We start from the raw sequence: 15,178 nt of genomic DNA, 5'->3' as shown, positions 1-15,178 counted from the left end.
ATCCGCGCTTTGCAACAGCTGTCACTGTGTCGCCGAACAATTTTCAATGACTAATTAAAAATATAATATTATTTAGTTTTAATTACAAATCAAATAATTGTTGAGTCCACTGAATCACATCATATTTGTTTAAAAAAAATAGATAAAAGTAATTATAATTAAAAAAATCGTTGAATATGCTCTGTGATCTCAAACGCAGCATTTTACTTTATTCAGACACTAACTACGAATATTTACACGATATATATGTTTGTAATCAAAAATGACTGTAATCGAAGAACATCAATGTACTTATAAGAAGTGCTTTAAGCTTAGGCAAATATATATATTAAAAGCAATTGAGTTAAGCAACATGTCAATTTTTTGTCAGTGATAAGATAAAATAGGCATTAAATATTTTGGTCAAACCATTCAGCAATGCGAGCCTTTTTTCATTACATTGTGAAGTTCTGTGTGAAGTCATATTCTATAGTTGGTATGACTGTTTGCACAAATTTCAGGAAAATTATTAAATACATGTGAACACCTAATTCTCCGCCACCCTCCTCGACAGTTTGTATAATCTTTTTCATAATATCAGCATGTCTACAAGGATGCACTGATGCCATGTTGGGACCAGGTAAATGCGGATGACTTTCCATTGTGACAGTCTTTTTAGCATGGTCTTGTGAGACGTCTTCGTACATCTGTTCCACAGTCAGTGGTTTTCGATTCTTAAAAAATATGTCAAAAATTTATTCTAACATTCATTAATAATGTGTTCTTAAATGCAAACCTCATCGTAACCAACCACCCATAGTCGTGGGGTTTGATAATATTTATCATAAGTTATATGTAAATCATATGTGCGAGTATGAAGCACGGAATCACCCGCATCAGTAGAAGTAGTCAACGTAGCATTTGAGGAGCACGCATTGTCTTTCTCTGTTCTTCTCGTAGTAGTAGCTACTGAAGGATCAACTAATTGCAGCATACCACTCTCTTCAAATTCATCCATATCGATTGCATCGTCATCATCATCATCGTCAAAATCATCATTCATGTCGTTGGCTCCAGACTCGTCTTCATTATCAGGTGTATTCATTTCTTCCTTAAAGTATATATTACGTTACACGTCACTATTAACATATTTTGCGGCATAAAACATACTTTGTTTTCATTTAAAGTCAATTCACATATTTTGTCATCTAGTTCATTTGTGCCATCTTCATTTAATTGGTGTGTTTCAACCCAACCACCGTCTCCAGCTTCTTCCTCAACCACAGTCTCTTCTCCCACATATTCCATTTGCTTACAACGTCGATAACACGGTACATTACGTGTAATAAGAAATTGTTTATCTAGTAAATTTATTTAATCATTAAGAAGAAGCTAAATGTAAATATGACCAACCTTTAGGTAGATAAGGTTTTGTTTTAGCCTCGTCACCAGCAGCCCACTGCCAAGTTGGACAGTGATGGACCAAATGGTCTCCCGCAGCAACAAATTCTTCTGGTGTTAACACCCCAGTTTCTTTGAATTTGGATTCCTCAAAAAATATTAAATGCATTATATGACAATGTCAATATATGTGGAAAAGGGTACCTTCAAAACAGGTGTCAGGTACTCCGCTACATTTAGGGCTGTTCCTTTGACAGTATTGAATACACTCTGCATTATATTTAAATAAACTAAACTTTGCAGCCGTTTATATTTCCTAAAGTTTTAATTAAAAATACAATTAGGGTTTTAATGAAATATTTCTTTATATATATAAAATGAATCAAAATTTGCAATTTATTTTTTAATAAACAAATAAAGCTTCAATAAGTTCACAACTAAACTTTTACTGCTGCCAGCCGTGATTAACTTTTGTCAACTCATAAAAATCATTACCAACCCTGTTGTATGAATAGAGTTGCCACGAGTTGAGTTTCATTTTTTTAAAGCATGAAAAATATATATGTACAGAAAACTAAGCTGACTGCCGCAAAAGTTACAAAGAAAGATCATAAAAACAATAATTTACAATTTCTGTTTATGCGAACGAAATTCACAGAGATCATCAGATGCTTGCGGAAGCTAATGAGTATAGCAAAAAACATCTAGTTGCTCACTTAAAATTGCTAATTTGTGTGCAAAACATTATTTTCTCTATCTAAGCAAATAGTTGTGAAGCGGCCAAACATTTGGGCGACTGTTTCGATATAAATATTGTGTAATTGTATTGTGTGTTATTTCTGTTATTAGGAATTAGGTCTGTTCCACGAGCTACTCATAGTAAAACTCAAGTAAAACATAAGTAAAGTACAAACTGAGAGCGTAACACAAATTACGCTATTTGGTAAAATCTTTGGTAAGATCTGGTGAGAACACCACTGCCGCACAAATAAACAATACATAAATGTAAATTCAAACCAAAACAGCTGATTCACACATCAACACAAGTCTGTGTAGTATTTTCAAATTTCGATAAGGATGATACGCTCTCTCAGATGCTTCATTTACTCGAAAATTTGCTGGTGGAACGCACTTGTGTATACACAGTGTTACTCAAAGTTACTAAAGTTACTACGAGTAGCTCGTAAAACAGACCTGTTATTTCAAGAATGGAATCGCCAAATAATTATAAAAATTATAAAAATATATATTAATAGACTTAAAATCTGATCGTTCCCATTGGGATAAGTTGATTTATGCGTGTGATGAAGGTTTCATGTATCAAATAGTTTTGTGAAAGCTCTAGGCAAATAATATGTGGCAGCACCAAAAAATATAAATAAAAGAACTGTCAACAAGGCACAAAGGAGACAACAATAGCCGCAGTTCCCGCCAGTAGTAGTTTGGAAAAAGACAAAGCAGCACGTGAATAAAACGTAAAAACACAAATCTTAACTTTAAGAATATGTTATAATAACTAAGTATAAGAAATAAATAAACTTATCCATTACCAATACGGAGTGTTAAATTAACTTATCCATTACCAATACGGAGTGTTAAATTCGAAATAAACCCCAACATAAAAAACCACTACATTGGTGACCAAGCCGACGTCGAATATATAAAAAAAAATGGCTACTCAAGAGCAAAAGATAACCGAAGACACTAACCCAATCAATGAAAACGCAACAATCACTGCAATAAAGCTGCCGATGCCAACATTAATAAAAAACAACATTGACCTTTGGTTTATTCAGTTGGACTACTGGTTCCAAGTCAACAACATAAAGGGCGATACTCAAAAGTTTGGCACAGTTATCGCAGCATTGGATGGATCGCTGTTAGAACAAATTTATAACACAATACAGAATCCACCAGCAACTCAGAAGTACGAAGCTATCAAGCAAGCAATAATAAAAAACTTTGCGGATAGTGAAAAAAAACGCATACAAAAATTAGTTAGTGGTTTACAGCTTGGGGATAAAAAGCCATCCCATCTTTTAAGCGAATTGCAACGTATTAGTGGAAGCAAACAAGACGAACAATTACTGAAAGGGTTATGGTTACAACGTCTTCCTGTAGAAGTACAGACATGTCTAGCCACAATTCAAGTGGAACTACCTAAGATGGCGGAATTGGCAGACAACATAACCGAAACAATCCGTATAAACTCAACAATGCAAGGAACTTACGTCAATGCAGCTAACGTCCCTGCAGCAGCTCATATTCAACGTGATGCACAAATCGAACAACTTCAACGAGAAGTGACCAGACTGACGAAAATGGTCTCGAAATTATCAACCGAACACCGCTCAAGAACAAATCAACGTTCACGTTCAACATCCAGAAACCGGCAATGTCATGATGATAGTGAAGAAAAGACCAGTACAAATTGTTGGTATCATAGAACATATGGGTCAAATGCAAAAAATTGCAAGCAGCCATGCACATATGGCACAAAAAACTAAAACCGACTTCGTCTACGGCGGCAGAGGAAGTTGTAAACGAAACATCTACAAGACTGTTCGTCTATGACAATAAGACAAAAAAATCATTCCTAATAGACACGGGTGCAGATGTTTCACTTATTGCCGCCAAACAAAAAAATTCAAATACAAACAATAAGAACGAAAGAATACTCTACGCAGCAAATGGTTCTATGATCAAAACATTTGGAGAAATAGAGATAACTCTAGCTCTTGGCTTACGAAGAAATTTCACATGGCCATTTATTATCGCAGATGTAAACACTTCAATCATCGGTGCAGATTTTTTAAATCATTTCGGATTAATAGTAGACATAAAAATGAAACGATTGATCGACACATCAACAAAGATTTTCTCAGCCGCAAGTGAACGTAAGGTAAATGCGCAAAAAATATCAACTGTGAACACATCTTGCAAAATTGCAGATCTACTAAAAGAATACATCGACATCACTAAACCAACACCTACAAATCGCCAGGTGACCAAAGTCACTCACCACATATTAACAAAAGGTCCACCAATATGTGAGAGACCACGTAGGTTACCTCCAGACAAGCTAGCAGCAGCAAAAGAAGAATTCCAAAACTTAGTCACAGCCGGAATATGCCGTCCATCAAGCAGCAATTGGGCTAGCCCCTTACATATGGTAAAAAAACCAGACGGTAGTTGGAGACCTTGCGGAGATTACCGTCGCTTAAATGCAATCACCATCCCAGATCGTTACCCAGTTCCTCACATACATGATTTTGCACACATGCTATATAACCAAAAAGTTTTTTCAACCATCGACCTGATTAAGGCATATCACCAGATACCAGTTGAACCGGGGGATATTCCAAAAACGGCGATCATAACTCCATTTGGATTATTTGAATTTACTAACATGACATTTGGACTTTGCAATGCAGGTCAAACATTTCAACGCTTCATTCACGAAGTATTACGAGATCTCGAATTCGCCTTTGCCTATATTGACGACGTCATTATTGCATCAGCAAACGAGGAAGAGCACAGGCAACACTTGCAACAAGTATTCGAACGATTCAGAAAACATGGTTTAATAATAAACGTATCAAAATGCGTTTTTGCTCAAAACACAGTAAAATTTCTTGGTTATCTCATCAGTGAAAAGGGCATTCAACCTCTACCAGATCGAGTGAAGAGCATCAGCGAGTACCCGCTTCCAACAAAAACAAAAGAATTAAGAAGATTTCTAGCATTACTTAACTTTTATCGCAGGTTCGTACCAAACGCTGTAGATTCTCAAACTGCACTTCAACAAATGATAAAAGGAAACAAGAAGAACGACAACACACCGTTATGCTGGACCGAAGTGAACAAAACAATCTTCCAAAAATGTAAAGATGAACTAACAAACTCGACACTACTTGTTCATCCGTCAAAAACTGCTACGCTTGCATTACAAGTAGACGCCTCGGATAAAGCTCTCGGCGCAGTTCTTCATCAAGTGACAAACAGCACGTTCCAACCACTCGGTTTTTTCTCTAAACGATTAACAGATACACAAAAACGATACAGCACATACGATCGTGAGTTGTTAGCCGCATATCAGGGCATAAAACATTTTCGACATATGTTAAAAGGTCGTGAATTCGTATTAATAACTGACCACAAGCCACTCACGTTCGCATTCCAGCAAAAGTCCGACAAGGCTTCACCACGTCAAGTCCGACAGCTTGATTATATAGGTCAATTTACAACGAATATCGTTCATGTCAGCGGAAAAGACAACATCCCAGCAGATTTTCTCTCGCGGATAGATAGTATTAGCATCCCAAAAATCGACTACGATTGTATAATTGGATTACAACGATGTTGCCCACAACTACAAGATATCAAAAACAACAATTCCATCGAAATCAAACTTTTATCTTTACCAACAATATCAGATAAAATTTATTGCGAAGTTTCAACTGGGCGAATTCGTCCTTACATTCCGCAGAAATACCGGCTACATATCTTTAAAGCTACGCATGGGTTGTCTCATCCCAGCATTCGGGGCACAACAAAAATGATAGCTGAAAAATTTTTCTGGCCTTCTATAAATGCTGATATCAGAAACTGGACCCGACAATGTATCCCATGCCAACGTTCTAAAGTGCAACGTCACAACCGTTCACCTATTTGTCAATATGAACTCGCTGAACACAGATTCGAACATATAAACATAGATATCGTCGGCCCGCTACCACCATCAAACAACTGCACATATATATTAACCATCATCGACCGTTTCAGCCGATGGCCAGAAGCAATTCCGATCCCAGATCAAACAGCGGAAACCATCGCAAACGCACTGATTACTCAATGGATCGCACGTTTTGGCGTACCCTTACGTATCACAACAGACCAAGGAAGACAATTTGAATCTTCATTGTTCAACCAACTAGCTGAAGTTATCGGTTGCAAACACTTACGAACTACGAGTTACCATCCTCAAAGTAACGGAATGGTGGAACGATTTCACCGCACATTAAAAGCAGCCTTAATGTGCCACCAAACAACTTCTTGGACAGAAGTTTTACCAATAGTATTGTTAGGTCTACGCACGACTTTTAAACCAGACATTGGAGCTTCTGCTGCTGAAATGCTATATGGCCAAACTCTACGTTTACCGGGCGAAATAGTAAGCAACCCTAGCCACAGAAATATAAATCAACACGATTTCATAACCAAGCTAAGAGAACAAATGCAGAGCGTCAAGGCAACGTTGGTATCGCATCATATAGATCGAGGCTACCACATCCAACCGGCTCTAAGCTCAGCCACGCATGTATTTATACGAAATGACAAGGTAAAACCACCATTGACGCAACCTTACGATGGTCCTTACCAAATACTAGAGCGAAATGACAAGACGTTTAGAATACTGATCGAAAACAAAGAACAAACAGTTAGCATAGATCGTCTTAAAGCTGCTTTCATATGTCCCGATACAGACATTGACATCCACAACAAATCAATGGTATACCACACTCCAAACAACGTTAATGGCGACCAGTCTGTGCGACCAAATACAACAGCTAACCTGACAAAACCAGGACGCAACGTTCGCTTTCCAACCAAATTCAGTGACTCCATCACTTAGGGGGGAGTACTGTGGCAGCACCAAAAAATATAAATAAAAGAACTGTCAACAAGGCACAAAGGAGACAACAATAGCCGCAGTTCCCGCCAGTAGTAGTTTGGAAAAAGACAAAGCAGCACGTGAATAAAACGTAAAAACACAAATCTTAACTTTAAGAATATTTTATAATAACTAAGTATAAGAAATAAATAAACTTATCCATTACCAATACGGAGTGTTAAATTAACTTATCCATTACCAATACGGAGTGTTAAATTCGAAATAAACCCCAACATAAAAAACCACTACAAATATTTAGTTTCGTATTGTTAGTAGTAATTAATTGATCATGAAAAGTGCAGAAAATGCAAATATTTTATGTATAATTGTTGTAAAATTGTTAAATAAGCAATAGTTGCACATAGAAAACGCTGTAATTAAAACGCCATTTAATTATTTATTCATTTTAATTTTAATTTTTTTATTAATTATTTACTTTTATACAAAATATAGTTTGCTTGCATATGATGTGCACATAATGTAAAATGTACGCTTTGTGAAAACATGATATATGACAAATTGCAACAGTGATGCCAATTTGTAAGTTAACGACTTTAGTAAGCAAGTTGTTGTTTTTATGCAATACTTCGGAGATGTCGAATACATTTATTATAAAAGTCTGTAGATGCTAACATTGAGTATGTTTAGTGATTAATTCTTAAAAAATTCAAATACCTTCATGGCAATAAACAATAATTGCAAGGCAATTTGCAATTTATTGCTATTCGTTTACAATTAATGCCAATTATTAAAATAAATTAATTTAAAGTTAATGGGCCTATTTATACTATTATGAACGTAAAATGAACTTGACGACAACATGAACTGTCAGTTCAGTTTACACTATCATAAACTCTCATGAGCGTGAAATTTGTTTTGTTTTGTGTAAACGTATAAAATCTTTGTGTGTACACTACACACAGTGCACATAATTTCAAAGTATTCAGCATTAAAAGGTAAACATAAACATAACATTGCATAACATATGTATGCGTGTCAAGCTGAAGAAACGCAGCAAATTTCATTGCTTGAAATTCATGAACTCACATTACACTCGCTTCCCTCTCTCATCTATTGGTAACAGGTTTTCAAGTTCATGTTCATGTTCATGATAGTGTAAATAGGCCCAATGGTTATTAACTCAGCTGTTATGTTAATACGGTTGCCAATTTAATATTGGTATGATTTATTAAAGCAATTAATTATATATAATTTTTAAATAACTGAAAATACTTTCGTAGTTACTAGCAGTTAATTGTCATTATTCAAACTGCTTTAAATGTGTTTATATAATACTTTAAAGCAATATTTCTCTTAAAATTATGTTAAACTCTTTTAGTAAACTTAAATTACTAAGAAATTTTAAGAATTTAGCAATTTTAAGAATTGAGTATCATTCATTTTTTTACAAGCACTTTAAAATTTGGTGCATAAAATTTCTTAATAGGTGTATTCTTTCGACATGAATGGTTCAATAGAACACGTGTCTCTTAAAAATTAACATGCAAAGCAAAAAATTATTTTTCAAAAATAAGCACACTTTCCTGAAAGTGTGTAACGAATAAGCCTCTCGCACTACAATGGTGGCAAATGTTGAAACTGATCTATTGTGAACGATTTTGGAAGAATGGAAAACTCCAGTCAACTGTTTATTATTTACAACTGTTGCAAGTGTTATTGATAAAATATAAATAGTTTAAAAAAATATTTTTTTTTTATTAAAATTTGTGAAATTGACTGATCGGTTAGTAATTGTGAAGAAGTTAATTATTTATTAAGGAATTTATAATTTCTGTGTTCATTAAAAAGTGCAATACGTGAATAAATACAAAACACAATCATTAAAATAAAAGTAAAAATTTGTAAGACAATTGCGAGAAAAATAAGACAGTGTTAAATGCTACTCATGTGGTATTAACTAGTAATGTTAGAAGTTTGAAAATCATGCATGATCTCGTACTGCCTATATGCATATGTAAAAAAAAACAACTTTTTTTAAAAAATTCAATCGTAAATTTCGTTTGTGCTTGAGAGTCATCATCAGGATAAGAACTAATTAATAAGCATTAATAAATATTAATGAAATATATATGAATTCGTTATGTTATTGGTTCTGTTGGAGTGCAATATGGACAATGACTTTCAAGCAGTGTTCAAAAATATAATATATTAAAAAATATTAAACAAACGTATGCATAATTTAAATAAAGTGACCTGTAGTCGGAAATAAAATATATAAAAAAACACTATTGCTTTTTGATTTTATTTAAAAATAGATTAAAGAATTTATTAAAGAATAATAGGAATGCAGATGTTATATATATATGCAGGAAATACGTTCACCGATGTTAATTTGAAAAGCATGTGTTATGAACAAAATGTGCAAAACGAAATGTGTGGGAAACCCTATGAGCAATTGGTGCCAACCTAGTGCCACGAAAAGCTGACAGCAGTGGTTCGCTCATGTGTGTTATCGAAGTGTGTATGTGCATGCATAGTGAAGAAAAACGGAATGCGAAGTAGCAAATAAGAAGTTTTATACAATTAAGTGCAAATATATATTAAAATCGTTAATATGATATTGTTAACGTACGAGAACTTCATAGTTATTTAAATTAAAATAATTTAAATAGCAAAGTTTAAATGAAATTTGTAATCCAAAGAAATTTGAAAAATTCGATTGACTGCTTGGAGAGTCTGAAGAAAATTGTAAAAATTTTTAATCGAATAGAAATTGTTATGTTCCTTGAAAGTGTAAATTGAATTTCGATGCAAATGTCTATCTAAAGAAGCAGCAAAAATAGCATTTTCTAAAATTTCCGCCTGCTGGTGTTTCGGTGGTTTTGGTCTACCCAACGTTGAAAAGAGAGGCGCAAAGGTAAGGAAGTTCAGAAGTGGAATTGTGTATGTACGTTTTATTTGTTTTTTCTAAGTTTTTTCACTTAAGTAAAATTATATGGGAATGGGCGTATTGTTTTCTTAAAAGTTTCAGAATTAAACTGCAGTACATTAAATTATTCTGAAATGCAATTTTAATGTCTTTGTTTTTACATAAATAGGTCAGGGGAATGCTACATATTTAATTGAGCTCATAATAGATCCAAATGATTGTAGATAGGGTCAAATTTGGCTGTGACGTCAACAGAAAATGTTCATTTGGAAATGTTAATGTTTATGTTAATGTTTTTTCTAAAACAATTTTTTATATTATATCTGATCATTTGCGAGTATATATTTTCACTCGAATTAAATATATCGCATTTTAGCTGGAAAAACTGCAGTAAATATTGCAAAATAGAGTTTAACCTTGAAAATTTTATATATAAAGTAATGTAATAAACACCGATGAAAATAATAATGGTCTGAAAAAATACATAGTTTTACATACATAGTTCGTATACATAGTTTCGTCTAAAGTTAATAATAAGATATAGATATAAGAATAATTTCCTTCCTTCCTTCTGACATTAGGAGGTTCTCAACGGCTAACATTCTGGGTTTCAATCGATAGGCAGAACGTCTTCTGTTGCAGCACAAAAGATCAACTATGGTCGCGGTGCTCTGCTTCGTTGGGAGCTGGTACCCTATTTTTTCCTATGTCTAAGGATAATTTTGTACTTGTTTATAATTGTTGAATATATTGCTAATTGTTGTGGTTGGCATTGCTCCAAAAAATGCAAACTTCAGTTATAAAAAGGGTAAACGATGTTTTCCCGCATTGAATTCAGTCATTTTTATTCATTATTTAATCTATATATGATGCATCATTATATGCATCCTATATTTGATGCATTTAATACTACGTTATGGACACCTAGTCCATAATGTTACAACGATCCATTATTTTCTCAAGTGAGATTCGGTGCAGAAGGCTAACACTCCAATCTAAACTAATATAGTGCACACCTATACCTGTTAATATATAATCAAACTATATATTTGCATCGTATTACAATGTCCTCTATTGTGTTAAAGACACCTATAAGGTAACCTCATTAAGTATATTTGATCGCTGACATTACCTAATCTCTTCTGTATGATTCTACAATCTCAAATAATTCTCTTTTATTACCACTTCACGTATTCATATTTTGATAATTTTTTTTCATACCTGTTCAAAGTTTTCATTATGTATGTGGATCATCACACAACTCATTATAATAACATAATAATTACCATATTATCTTATATTAAAAAAGTTTATTCTTATTTATATTGATGCAAAGATATTATATATATTTAATATCTTAATATGTATTACTTTGAAGTAGTCATCTAGGATGAGTAATTGCGGAATAAGAGTAGAAATTGATTAGAATCGGTTTGAATAATTTTAAAAAGGTGTGAAAACAGCTTTTAATATGTCAACGGTTTTTAGTTTCTTTGTTGTTTTTATTCGAATCAAACATTGACTGTGGTCTACAATATTTCTGGAAAACCACATTTTATTATTTTTAATATTGGCTGTATTTAAGAGTTTTTTATTTAAAATTGTTTTACTATTTAATTTTGATAGATAGACGCGGTGTGGGGTTGGGCTTCTGCCCCGCTGCGTTTGGCGGCAAACAGAATGGGTGATCCCCTTTTACCGGGTGCTACCGGCGTGGGTGGCGCAGCTGGTGCGGTGGATAGACCACCGTCGCCAGCTCGTCTTTCGCACACGTCCGAGAAGCATCCGAAGGTCACACTATCCGAGTTAAATATGTTACGTCGTCATCGTGAATTATGTGATGTCGTTTTAAATGTTGGCGGACGCAAAATATTTGCTCATCGTGTTATACTGTCAGCTTGCAGTCCGTATTTCAGAGCTATGTTTACTGGAGAACTTGAAGAATCTCGTCAGACAGAGGTTACTATACGTGACATTGACGAAAATGCTATGGAGTTACTTATTGATTTTTGTTATACTGCGCACATAATTGTGGAGGAGTCTAATGTGCAAACGTTATTGCCTGCAGCATGTCTTTTGCAGTTGGTAGAGATTCAAGATATATGCTGTGAATTTCTGAAGCGTCAACTGGATCCAACAAATTGCTTAGGCATCCGAGCTTTCGCTGATACGCATTCGTGTCGTGAATTGTTGCGCATTGCAGACAAATTCACCCAACATAATTTTCAAGAGGTTATGGAGAGTGAAGAGTTTTTACTTTTACCTGTTGGCCAATTGGTGGACATAATATGTAGTGATGAGTTAAATGTCCGTTCCGAAGAACAAGTATTCAATGCTGTTATGTCCTGGCTAAAATATAATGTAGGTGATCGAAGACAACATTTGGCACAGGTAATAATCTTGCATGTATTCAATATAAACAAAATAATCCACTATTTTTGTTGAAAAGGTTTTGCAACATGTTCGTCTTCCTCTACTTTCACCAAAATTTCTTGTTGGAACTGTCGGTTCAGATTTACTTGTTCGTTCAGATGAAGCATGTCGTGATCTTGTTGATGAAGCTAAAAATTACTTGTTGCTTCCTCAAGAACGTCCATTAATGCAAGGTCCGCGCACTCGACCACGTAAGCCAACTCGACGTGGTGAAGTACTTTTTGCTGTAGGAGGCTGGTGTTCTGGTGATGCTATTGCCTCCGTAGAACGCTTTGATCCACAAACTAATGATTGGAAAATGGTTGCTCCCATGAGCAAACGTCGCTGCGGGGTAGGTGTAGCTGTGCTTAATGATCTCCTATACGCAGTTGGTGGACACGACGGTCAAAGCTATTTAAATAGTATTGAACGATATGATCCACAAACAAACCAATGGTCATGTGACGTAGCACCAACAACTTCTTGTCGCACTAGCGTTGGTGTAGCAGTACTTGATGGATTTCTGTATGCTGTTGGTGGTCAGGATGGTGTTCAATGTTTAAACCATGTTGAGCGATATGATCCCAAGGAGAATAAATGGTCAAAAGTAAGTTCAATATAAAAAGTGTATTAAAATTCAATTAATAACATAATTTTAAGGTTGCTCCAATGACTACTCGGCGCTTAGGAGTAGCAGTTGCTGTACTTGGAGGCTATCTGTATGCAATAGGTGGTTCAGATGGTCAATGTCCATTGAATACTGTCGAACGTTATGATCCAAGGTTTGTTTAAATATTTACAAAATAGTTTATACATTATATAATTAATTGTATTCGTTTTAGACAAAATAAATGGTGTGCAATAAATCCAATGTCCACACGCCGTAAGCATTTGGGTTGTGCAGTTTTTAATAACTACATTTATGCTGTTGGAGGACGTGATGACTGCATGGAGCTTTCATCAGCTGAGCGATATAATCCACACACAAATACATGGAGTCCAATTGTAGCAATGACCTCAAGACGTAGTGGTGTAAGTTTTTTCTACCTCTTATTTAAATATATATAGGCTTTGCCAAATTTATTAAGATTTTTCGTGCCAAACCACGACGATACGAATTAATTAGATATTTTCATCTCTGTACAAGTTTTTCAAAATATGTGTATATGAGTTAATGTGATAATGTGTTTAATGTGTGACATTAGTTTACAATATACTACATAAGTTTTTATATATACGTATCAGTATATATTAAAGTAATGACTAACGAACGAAAAAATAATTGCTCTGCAAAGATTGTGAGCAATGTTGATCAGAATAAGTTAGGTTGAGTTCATCTGGCTTTGAGCCAGAGGGTCCATAGTAATTCAAGAGGAAGTTAAAACTTTATGTAAATTTAAAGTAGACATTTTTGCGAATTAAAGGAGTGCTTAAACCTCTATTACTCATACAAAACTTAGAATTTTTTTTTAAAATAATTTTTAAAACAATTGTTTAGATGCGTTTTATTGCGATTTGAATTCAGACTCTTTACGCTGTGGTTTTAGTATAAACCAAATCTATTTTGGAGCGATTTCAGATCAGAATAAATATTTATCAAGATTATAATTTATAATATGCTTTTGACTGCTATGTTAAATTAAAGATTTTGTGATTAAGAAAACTGAATTCGATATTGACTATGAATTCTGATTTTACGACGTATACTAAAACGTTGTTCATTATGTATTATCACTTAGAAAGTAATACAGGTTCTTCACAAAGTCATACTAAAGTTAAACTGTCTCCTTACTTATATATTACTTACTACTTTTATAATTTTATTTAGTTACTTTGTAGTTTAACTTTGCAGTTATTCACATATTGGTGAAACCTATTTCCTTAGTTATATATAAAGTAAACAAAACACTTATGATCTTATAATATATTTTAGGTTGGTCTGGCTGTTGTTAATGGTCAGTTGTATGCAGTGGGTGGTTTTGATGGCTCTGCCTATTTAAAAACGATTGAGGTTTATGATCCTGAAACCAATCAGTGGCGTCTTTGTGGATGTATGAATTATCGAAGATTGGGAGGTGGTGTTGGAGTTATGCGCGCCCCGCAGACTGAAAATTATATGTGGTATGTAAATATTATGTAATATAATAAGATATAAATTAATAAATATTCTACAGGATACGTAAGGATTCAGTTGTTTGATGGGACTATTATGGACAATTTTATTAAAGATTTTCAAAAGAAACAAAAAAAAAAACTATAAAGAAGGTAACAGATAATATAAGCAGCTACTAAACGCTGTAACAGCATTTCCAAAAAGAAGAGAATATATTTAAAAGTCATATATAATTCCATTTGTTAAGTGTTAAACTCAGAGCATCGCTATAAACAACGATGCAGGCAGCCAAATTTTACACTGAATGTTTTAAACTAAGCTACATTTTCAAATGTTTGTACCGTGCGTTGTAAAATTCTGTTACATATATGATAAATGAAAATTTACAACGCACGGAATGTAAAATGATATATCAAATTAAAAACCTATCAGAAACTTTTATAAATTAATTTTAAATCAGAGTTTAAATTTCAATGAAATTTACAACTGCCTTTTCCTTAAACAAACGAATATGTAATTATATGTACTCACACTCTATGTTTAAGTTAATTTATTTTTAATAACTCTCATTTGTTACACAGTAAATTTTGTTATCCATACATTACTTGTTTTTCTCATTTTATTTATTTTGTTTTAATACTATTATATTTAATAATTTTTATATAGAACTACTTTTAAGATAATCTTAATATGAATACAATCGAGCTTT

General features: G+C 33.7%; 2 protein-coding genes across 3 annotated transcripts; one reads left to right on the top strand and one right to left on the bottom strand.

The window, feature by feature from the left end:
* Nucleotides 1-175: 175 nt before the first annotated feature.
* LOC119672283 (ubiquitin-like-conjugating enzyme ATG3) lies at nt 176-1,851 on the bottom strand. Of its 2 annotated transcripts, XM_038083297.1 has the most exons (6): nt 1,824-1,851; nt 1,585-1,696; nt 1,393-1,528; nt 1,150-1,340; nt 776-1,090; nt 176-713 (listed from the first exon to the last, which is right to left on the bottom strand). In XM_038083297.1, the coding sequence occupies exons 2-6, from the start codon at nt 1,654-1,656 to the stop codon at nt 435-437; spliced, it is 993 nt and encodes a 330-aa protein (XP_037939225.1). In that variant the 5' UTR covers nt 1,657-1,696; nt 1,824-1,851; the 3' UTR covers nt 176-434. The 2 variants fall into 2 exon arrangements, with proteins under 2 accessions (XP_037939225.1, XP_037939224.1); XM_038083296.1 differs by having other exon boundaries at nt 1,585-1,846.
* A 7,654-nt stretch (nt 1,852-9,505) lies between these two features.
* LOC119670911 (kelch-like protein diablo) lies at nt 9,506-14,591 on the top strand. Its single transcript, XM_038081354.1, has 7 exons — nt 9,506-9,932; nt 11,571-12,335; nt 12,394-12,963; nt 13,017-13,138; nt 13,199-13,388; nt 14,290-14,477; nt 14,531-14,591. Exons 2-7 carry the CDS (start codon nt 11,625-11,627, stop codon nt 14,553-14,555), a joined length of 1,806 nt encoding a protein of 601 aa, XP_037937282.1. The 5' UTR covers nt 9,506-9,932; nt 11,571-11,624; the 3' UTR covers nt 14,556-14,591.
* Nucleotides 14,592-15,178: the final 587 nt, after the last annotated feature.

The sequence above is a fragment of the Teleopsis dalmanni genome, chromosome 1, assembly GCF_002237135.1.
Source record: "Teleopsis dalmanni isolate 2A chromosome 1, ASM223713v2, whole genome shotgun sequence".
NCBI classification, from domain to species: Eukaryota; Metazoa; Arthropoda; class Insecta; order Diptera; family Diopsidae; genus Teleopsis; species Teleopsis dalmanni.
Note: the sequence above shows the minus strand (reverse complement) of the source record. Positions and strands in the feature narration are given on the sequence as shown.